The 9,236-nt window shown below is 44.6% G+C and overlaps 1 protein-coding gene across 2 annotated transcripts; it reads left to right on the top strand.

The window, feature by feature from the left end:
* The first annotated feature begins 1,094 nt into the window (after positions 1–1,094).
* Positions 1,095–9,015, top strand: lacc1 (laccase (multicopper oxidoreductase) domain containing 1). Of its 2 annotated transcripts, none has more exons than XM_083638608.1 (5): positions 1,095–2,001; positions 2,570–2,748; positions 4,210–4,375; positions 6,118–6,343; positions 8,729–9,015. In XM_083638608.1, exons 1-5 carry the CDS (start codon positions 1,449–1,451, stop codon positions 8,937–8,939), a joined length of 1,335 nt encoding a protein of 444 aa, XP_083494734.1. In that variant the 5' UTR covers positions 1,095–1,448; the 3' UTR covers positions 8,940–9,015. The 2 variants fall into 2 exon arrangements, with proteins under 2 accessions (XP_083494734.1, XP_083494733.1); XM_083638607.1 differs by having other exon boundaries at positions 2,567–2,748.
* Positions 9,016–9,236: the final 221 nt, after the last annotated feature.

Here is a 9,236-nt window from a genome sequence, read left to right as displayed (position 1 = left end):
AGTGTTGTTATGAATGATATTAAACAACAACACAACACGGACGAACCATTTTTGTCTTCTTTGTCTGTTTTTGTCTTCAACACGTCAGTTTGTGCCGTTCACCGCCATTATAATGTGTGGACCCAGGGGTACCCGGAAGTAAATGTAAACATCCCGCTGATTTGGTCTATAGACCAAATCAGGTCTATAGACCAAAATGTAAACATCCCGCTGATTTGGTCTATAGACCAAATCAGCGGGATGTTTACATTTACTTCCGGGTACCCCTGGGTCCACACATTATAATGGCGGTGAACGGCACAAACTGACGTGTTGAAGACAAAAACAGACAAAGAAGACAAAAATGGTTCGTCCGTGTTGTGTTGTTGTTTAATATCATTCATAACAACACTTTCACTAACGTTAGTGGAGACCAGACTAGCTAATTTACCTGTTGGACGAGACCAGAGTAGACTTGACGCTAAATTAAATTAACGTGGCGTCGGTAGCTCTGTCTGTAACGTTAACGAGTCTTCCATTAAACAGTGAGTTTGACAGACAAACAAACGTTATTAGCTAGCTAACACTACATAAAACAAACACAGAAGAAAGGCTAGATACGTCGGACAAGCATGTTTACCAACCGTTTAACCATTTAAATTGAAAGTAGTCGGCCGAAAACAATGAGAGGGTTTGACAGCATTTATTTGACAACACGCACATTTAAACCTGCCGCCTTCCCCAAGTGGTACCCGGAAGTAAATTTGTTTACATGGTGACGTCACGGTGATTTGGTCTATAGAGCAATGGCCTTTGTGCCCTGGCATGCGGCCTTGTGCCCTAAAATGTTTTGCAAGGCCGAAAGCCAGATGGCCGTGCGTGCCCCTGAAATGAGGAAACTCCCACCCTGCTTATATGCCATGAATGCATGTCATGGATTACAGTTTTTGTTTTGTTTACACACTAAAACTGGAACTCGGGACACAATCACTGAAACCTGAAACTCATGTATCAAATCCGTAAAACAAGTCTACAAACCTACAAGCACATTGTCTGCTTTTCACTCAGTTTGCAATTCTCTATCACACTTCGCATGTGAACATTTGGTTCATGCACAGGTCAGCATGCTCAGAATTACTGTCAGCAAAGCCTCAGAAAACTTGCACAACAGGCTGAGAATCTCCACATGCTGTAGCTTGAATGAGGGTTTTCCCTGGTAGGTGGAGACAGGCAGCACAAACCAGGAAGTGCAGACTCTCCGCTGTGGTTTACATAGCACAGCGGAGCGTTTGTGTACTTCCTGCTGTGGAGTGGAGTTCCTCAGACCGTGTTAATGATTTAGCAGGCGTGTTCCTTGACTGCCATAAATAAGGCATGACTTGTACCAGTGTCGGCACAAGCGCGTTGAGGTCCGTAGATGACACTTCCTCTGTGTTTTTGAGTCGTTTACACAGTCCACATCGATAACCATGTTTGAGGTTGTAGTTGTAGATCTGACTCAGGGTCAGTGTCCAGCATGCAGCAGCAAATCCCTGGACCATATTTTGACCGATAGAGACGCGGACACACACGTTTTCTTACTGTGTGGGCAGCGGTGTCAGCACGCTAATAATGACATCAGCGGCGGCTTTTCAAACACATTTCAGGACAGCAGAAGAAGAATCCACGTCCTGGACTCGGGAACGGTGGCACAGTGTTTGTACCGCTTCAAACAGACGCTGGACGAGCTGGACCTCAGCTCGGTCGGCGTCCTCACGTCCCCGCGGGGTAGAGACCTCCTGCTGCTGTACCAGAAGCACTTCTTCACAGCTGTGTACTCCTTGCAGTATGTGGTGACATCTGAAGACCTCCTCCTCTCCTGTCCGAGCTGCAGAAGCCCCGTCCATACCCACTCAACTGGTGATAGCCCTGCCCACATCCATCCCCCTGACGAGAGGGTGGATGAAGAGGTGCACGCCTTCCTGCAGCAGCTACCTCCACTGAGGGGAGACATCACTGTTCTGAGGTCCACGCTCATTCCAGGTGGGTTTGAGCTACTTTCGCACTTTTTCCACTACTGTAAATTCAAGCACTTTTGAAAGTGCTTGAAGCACTTTTGAAAGTGCTTGAATTTATATAAGATTTATATAAGAATAGAAATTGAAGTTCTTTTGATTTTGATTTTGTACTTAGCTAATATGAAGCAGCACAGTTGGGAAGTGTTCACACATTCAAGCCTCTCTCTTTTGAATTGTTGTCTGTGAGCTTCTGTAAAGCCTGCTAGCTCTCGTCATTATAAAAATTCTCAGTGTTGTAACAATAATTAACCTTGATTTGTGTCTCAAGCTATGCCATGTTGGGTCCTTGAATCTGAGGGAATTGGGCCTGGAAAGTCCTTGAAAAGTCCTTGAATTTGATGTTCAAGAAGGTGTGGGAACTCTGACTTAGCAGGGTTCGTCTGAACCTGATAAAAGAAAAGAGCATATTTAGAGTGTCACATGACATTATCCCCTCGGACTCTCCCATCTCACTCTCTGTGTGTGTGTGTGTGTGTGTGTGTGTGTGTGTGTGTGTGTGTGTGTGTGTGTGTTCTCTGTCTCTCTCTCAGCAGACTGTTTTGGCCATGGCTTCAGCACCCGTGCAGGCGGTGTGTCCACCGTGCCCAGCCTGTCCTCTCTGAACCTGTTCAGCAGCAGCAGGAGGAGGGACCCCCCGGCCGTGGTGCAGGAGAACAGCCGCCGCCTGGCCCTGCACGCTGGCTTCCACCCTCAGCCTCTACACCTGGTCAAGGTAGGCTAAGCCCTCAGCCTCTATACACCTGGTCAAGGTAGGCTAAGCCCTCAGCCTCTATACACCTGGTCAAGGTAGGCTAAAGCTTCTGGCATACTCTTTGCGCCCAGCCAAGCGCATAGGGCGCGCGGCAATTATGACGTAATTGCACGGGGCGTGTCGGGGGGCGAGGCCTGAGCGCAGCGCGGCGCGTCCATGGAGATTTTTCTATCAGCGCATTGGGTTTTGCTGCCTGTGCCTGTGAGATCTCCGTGGTAGGCTATCAGCGGATATCTGTTGTGATTGAGTCCTCACCGTCGTAAAGTCGCCTTCAAAGCATGATGTTCGATTATAACGAACTAGTTGTGTGGCTTAGCCTTCCCAAATGTTGAGGGTCGTTTTTTAGAATTTAATACATAGAATTGGGAACGTTACATTCAATTTCATTCAGACTGCCTGGAGGAGCGAGCTGAGCACTGAGTATGTTCTGTTTTGGCCTGCGCAGAGTGCATGCACCCTCCTCGGAGCCCCGCCTCCAGCGCGTGCGCGAAGAGTATGCCAGAAGCTTAAGCCCTCAGCCTCTATACACCTGGTTAAGGTAGGCTAAGCCCTCAGCCTCTATACACCTGGTCAAGGTAGGCTAAGCCCTCAGCCTCTATACACCTGGTCAAGGTAGGCTAAGCTCTCAGCCTCTATACACCTGGTCAAGGTAGGATAAGCCCTCAGCCTCTATACACCTGGTCAAGGTAGGCTAAGCCCTCAGCCTCTATACACCTGGTCAGGGTAGGCTAAGCCCTCAGCCTCTATACACCTGGTCAGGGTAGGCTAAGCCCTCAGCCTCTATACACCTGGTCAAGGTAGGCTAAGCCGTCAGCCTCTATACACCTGGTCAAGGTAGGCTAAGCCCTCAGCCTCTATACACCTGGTCAAGGTAGGCTAAGCCCTCAGCCTCTATACACCTGGTCAAGGTAGGATAAGCCCTCAGCCTCTACACCTGGTCAAGGTAGGATAAGCCCTCAGCCTCTATACACCTGGTCAAGGTAGGCTAAGCCCTCAGCCTCTATACGCCTGGTCAAGGTAGGCTAAGCCCTCAGCCTGGTCAAGGTAGGCTAAGCCCTCAGCCTCTATTGTTGTGCAGTGTACATTTTAAAAACTGCGACAGTTCACCAACTTTAACACAACATATATTATACATCAGACTCTTGAGCTACTTCTGCTCTCACTCAGAATGTCAAAATATAAGCGATGTGATGTATAGTTTTTGCGATATTAACATTTGTTTGGCACAACTCATACTAGTTAACTGCTGCGGGCTTCTGCATTTCTGAGGGATTTGTTGTTGTGACATCACGGTGATTCCAGTGTCAGGGGCCCTCTTTAATGTTTTGGTTGCACCTGTGTTACTTCCTGCCGTTGGGACACAAAATGGCTGTTGTGAAAAAGGCGAATAGCCTGTTGTTGACAGATGTTTGGTCGTTGCAGGTGAACCATGCCAGTGATGTGTGGGTTATGGGACAAGCCGAGCCAGAGAGCTATGATGCAGTGGTGACCGATCAACCCGGGGTCGTCTTAGCAGCTCCGGGTGCTGACTGCATGCCCCTTCTATTCGCTGACCCGGTGTCAAAGGTCATCGGAGCCGCTCATGCCGGTGGGTAATAAGGAAATGCCGATGCAGGATCACCTGGGGGAAATTCAATCATGGAGCATTGAGGCCACGATATATTCTGTTTCTTTTGCAGAAATGTTTTTAGCATCCTGAACAGTGTTGGGCAGTAAAGTGAAGTAAAGTAAAGTAACATGTTACTGTAATTGTATTACTTTCCCCAGTAACTAGTAATGTAAGGTATTACAATTTCCAAAAACAGTAATTATATTACAGTTACTAATCCAAGTAACTTCAACTTCAAGTGTGGACATAAGCCTGGCTATACCAGATGACTGCATTGCCAGAACACAATTCGTTTTTGTCCTAGGTAGACAAATAAATAGAAAGTATGCACTTTGGCTGATTCTTGACTCCTCCTGTAAGGTGAATTATTGTTCCAATAAAGTGGATTCAGGCTAAACAGATTGTACATCACCTTTTCAGAAGGGGCGGATGGGGGGGGGGGGGGGGGGGCTCTGTAGTAGAAAAAGTAATAATGGTATAGATAGCCTTTTTTTATTTGATCTATCTATATGCCTTTGTTGTTGTTGTTGTTAAGTAAAGTAAACTGGTATCTATATGCCTTTGTTGTTGTTGTTGTTAAGTAAAGTAAACTGGTATCTATATGCCTTTGTTGTTGTTGTTGTTAAGTAAAGTAAACTGGTATCTATATGCCTTTGTTGTTGTTGTTGTTAAGTAAAGTAAACTGGTATCTATATGCCTTTGTTGTTGTTGTTAAGTAAAGTAAACTGGTATCTTCCCCAATCTTGCCTACAAGCCCATAGAGAGCCAAAGCCCCTCCACTTCCGGTCGGACCCTATGCAAACTAGCAGTGGGGGGTAGGGCTGCACGATATTGGAAAAAACTGACATTGCAAAATATTTAGTTTCTGCGATTATTATTGCGATATGAAAAAATACAGGAATTTTCACCCAATGACTTTATAGCCTTGCCACTTTCAGAAGGTAGTGGGTAAAGTGCGTGGGTGACATAGTATTAGTAGCAAGTGTTCTTAGCTGCAGCCACAGTGATTGGCAGGATGCTAGTGTGCTAAGTGCTGAGTATCAACCAGCAAAAAGGTTATAGCCTGACGTGTTTGAGTTAATTTTCCTTATTACTTGACATTGCCCGTCCTGCGATGTGACTATTGTGCATGCACACATTGCGATGACGATGCTGAAACGATATATTGTGCAGCCCTAGTGGGGGGGGAAATGAATTGTGGTGGATGGTGACATTGGTGAGAGACTTTAGATAGTTTTTTGATCCCGTCTGAATTGTGCCATGAGGTACACAATCATATGATGTTTGTCAATTTAAAAGATTAGATCACTTTGCAAATCAAGAAAGTCTTAATTTGTCATAAAAAGTTTGCACTATAAGTTCTAAATCAGAAAGACTACACATAATCAGTCAGTGACGTCATAACTCTCTCTCGCCAGACCATGTTGGTGTTGGTGTGACGTATATTGTGCGAGACGAGCGATGTAGTTGATTGAGCGTTTTCATACGAAACTAAAAGTTAGGTTTCAGTTTGACGACAACTGCGGCTTTCTTGACATGTCTTTTAAATTGACAAAATGTACATGTGGACTTCAATTCAAACGTCTCTCACCGTTCATCACCACCATTTTCCCCCGCGGCTGGTTCGTAGCTGAAGCAGGAAGTAGGCGGTCACTTTGGCTCTCTATTGGTGGTCAGTTTATCCAAACGCACAAAAACACATTTCTCTACTTGCCCATTAGGTTGGAAGGGGACCCTGATGGGGGTTGCTATGGCAACGGTGGACGCCATGGTGAGAGAGTTTGGTTGCCAGGTGAGCGAGGTGGTAGTGGTGATTGGGCCATCCGTGGGGCCATGCTGCTTCACCCTGGGGAGAGAGCAGGTCCTGGAGTTTACCTCCATCCACCCCGACTGTGTCCCCGATCCACACGCACCCAGGCCACATGTCAACATCCGCCTCGCCACCAGGTACACACGCACCACATGGATCACAACACAACACAACACAACACAACACAACACAACACAACAGAATAGAATAGAATAGAATAAAATAAAATAAAATAAAATAAAATAAAACAGAACAGAACAGAATAGAATAGAATAGAATAGAATAAAACAGAACAGAACAGAACAGAATAGAATAGGACAGAATAGAATAAAACAGAACAGAACAGAACAGAATAGAATAGAATAGAATAGAATAGGACAGAATAGAATAGAATAAAACAGAACAGAACAGAATAGAATAGAATAGAATAGAATAGAATAGAATAGAATAGGACAGAATAGAATAGAATAGAATAAAACAGAATAGAATAGATAGAATAGAATAGAATAGAATAGTCCTAGCCTCAACAGACTACGAGATGAGATACTGGACATTCAATCGTCATCTCAGAATCAGAATTCTTCATTTGCCAAGGTATATTTTCACATACTAGGAAATTGTCTTGGTGTGGTTGGTGCGCATGTAATTGATAAGAACAAATATATGAGAAATATAAAAATAAGATATAAAGAATCTAAAGAGATTATAAAATATTATAAAAGGATTCTGATATTAACAGATATAGACAGTATTAACAGTATTAACAAACAGTCTTGACAGCTAGGTGAGGTAGACTAAGTTTGCTGTTGTTGATATGTACAGGGTCAGGGTGCATCAAAGGGAGCAGCAGTAAATGAGCTTTGTGTCGACATGGTTTTGTAGATAATTGACAGAGTAATAGAATATGTACAGTGATAAGGTGCATGATAGTACAGTAGGCTATATCAGCAGTAATGAGATAACAGAGTAACACAATATGTACAGTGAGAAGGTGCCTAATAGTAGCAGCAGAGTAATGAGCTTTTGTATTGCAGATGGGGTTACAGGTATTGACAGAGAAGCATAGTGGTGTGCATTTAGAGGGTTTGAGGGACAGTGCGGTGTCAGACTGTGGGTGTGGGTGTGTGGGTGTGTCAGATGAATACCGGCAACATTCCCTGACACCTCCCTTTATATCGACCCTACTTTTCCATACATGTAGTAATCACACAAAGCAGAACTTGCCTTAAAGCCACAGTTCTTATCTGTCACGACGGGCTGTTTGTGTTCTTTTATTGCATGCAACTGAGGGGTTTTTGTCCTGTCCGCCTGTCTTTTCTGTTCTTCTGGGTTTCCACCAAGAAACCATAAGAATAGTACTTAAAGGTATACTATACAGAGTTTCCCTTAACTCATTGAGTGCCACGGACGTCGATCGACGTCAAAGTAAATAGTGACGTAGAGTGCCACAGACGTCGATCGACGTCAAATGCGTTTTTTGACGGTGGGATGTGGATCAAAGCCTCCTGGATCTCCTGTACAAATATTGTAGCTTTTGGAGGTGTATAACCTATTTTACAGACCCATTAGGTGGCGACAGTGCTCTCCAGATTAGAGGAAGGTCTGGAAAACTGCAGGAAAAACCCCCGTGATCAAAGAGAAACCGCTCATGCTGCAGCCAGAGCCATATAGATGGCTCTGACTGCAGCTTGGCTGCAGCTGATGTTGGCTGCCAACAGCAGTCAATCCGCGCACACAACTGAGCTCCTCTGCCTCTGTCTGTCTGTCTGCATAGTTTCTTCACACGATTAGCCGCCAGAAAGGCAGCACCCGACGCCGAAGGGCCAAACCTTTCCATGCAGTCCGGTTTGCCATTTCCTTGTCGCGCTGGGAGCCGGCGCAAAAAAACGGAGGCTCCGAAAATAGACTGGGTGCGTGTGGGGAGGAGTTTGCAGCTGAGGGGGGAGAGGGGGGTGGGGCACGCATGCACCACACAACTACACCACGTCACTACATCAGAAAATATTATCTTCAGACTCAGAATGTGCTTGAAATGCTGCATTTCACAAAAGGCGGAATAACTCAGCTTCTAATTTGAAAAGTGTCTTTTTGCTCAAAACAGCCTATCTTCTCCGGCTCATAACTAAAGAACGGAAAATGGGATCAATAAACTTTTTTTTGTAGATGATAGAAGAGAGTCTCATCGTTCTTTGTGCGTGTTCGGTGTTTACATAGTAATATCACACAATATTCTGTGGGCCTTGAGAAATCACTGAAAACGCTCTGAAACTCTGGCACTGGGAGCGTCCGTTCTCCAAAAGTGGCTGGCACTCAATGAGTTAATTTTCCAACAAATAAATAAATAAACTTATTTATTTGTCAAAAATATTTTGTGAACTGGAATTATTTCTCTTGTCAGACATTATGAGCAGAGATAGAAATTGGAAATTGTCTTGAAACTACATATTATATGAGTAACTTATAAGTGTCCTCCCCCTCTATGATGTTACTGAATAAATCAAACGTCCAATTCTCCATCCCAGAATACTTCTGCAAAAAGGTGGGATCCTACCTAAGCATATCCATGACGACACGATGACGGACAGGCCATGTGTGACACCCTGCACATCTTGTCACCCTGAGGCCTTCTTCTCCCATGTCCGAGATGGACCCAACTTTGGCACTCAGGTGGGCTTCCTGTGGATCCAGGAAACAGGAGAACCGGCTGGACCTACAGCAGGCAAAACGCTGTAGAACAGAATCAGAAGTTTGAGAAGCTGCCTTTGCTTTCATTTTACATTTTGAATGGGACTGTTTTTGGTGGGGGGGTCATAGGGAATAGATTTTATTCATGTTTTTTGTTGTTCAATGAAAAAGTCCATTAAAGTTCTTCTCACAAACAAAGTACAAAAAAGAATCATTTTTGCATAATAATAATAATGCATTGTGAATAATGAATTATGCATAATGAATATTATGCAATTTACAAATTCCCGAGTAACTTAACTTCCCATGATAAATTTACGGGAAATTGTACACCCCTTTGCAACC

Source organism: Poromitra crassiceps, assembly GCF_964638095.1.
Source record: "Poromitra crassiceps genome assembly, chromosome: 6".
NCBI lineage: Eukaryota > Metazoa > Chordata > Actinopteri > Beryciformes > Melamphaidae > Poromitra > Poromitra crassiceps.
Note: the sequence above shows the minus strand (reverse complement) of the source record. Positions and strands in the feature narration are given on the sequence as shown.

What these genes read in the sequence shown, in the direction of transcription:
- lacc1 (XM_083638607.1), top strand. Translation starts at nt 1,449, where the DNA reads ATGTTTGAGGTTGTAGTTGTAGATCTGACTCAGGGTCAGTGTCCAGCA. An exon ending in GAGGTCCACGCTCATTCCAG is followed by an intron (nt 2,002 to 2,566) that starts GTGGGTTTGAGC and finishes TCTCTCTCTCAG; the next exon opens with CAGACTGTTTTGGCCATGGC. An exon ending in CATCGGAGCCGCTCATGCCG is followed by an intron (nt 4,376 to 6,117) that starts GTGGGTAATAAG and finishes CTTGCCCATTAG; the next exon opens with GTTGGAAGGGGACCCTGATG.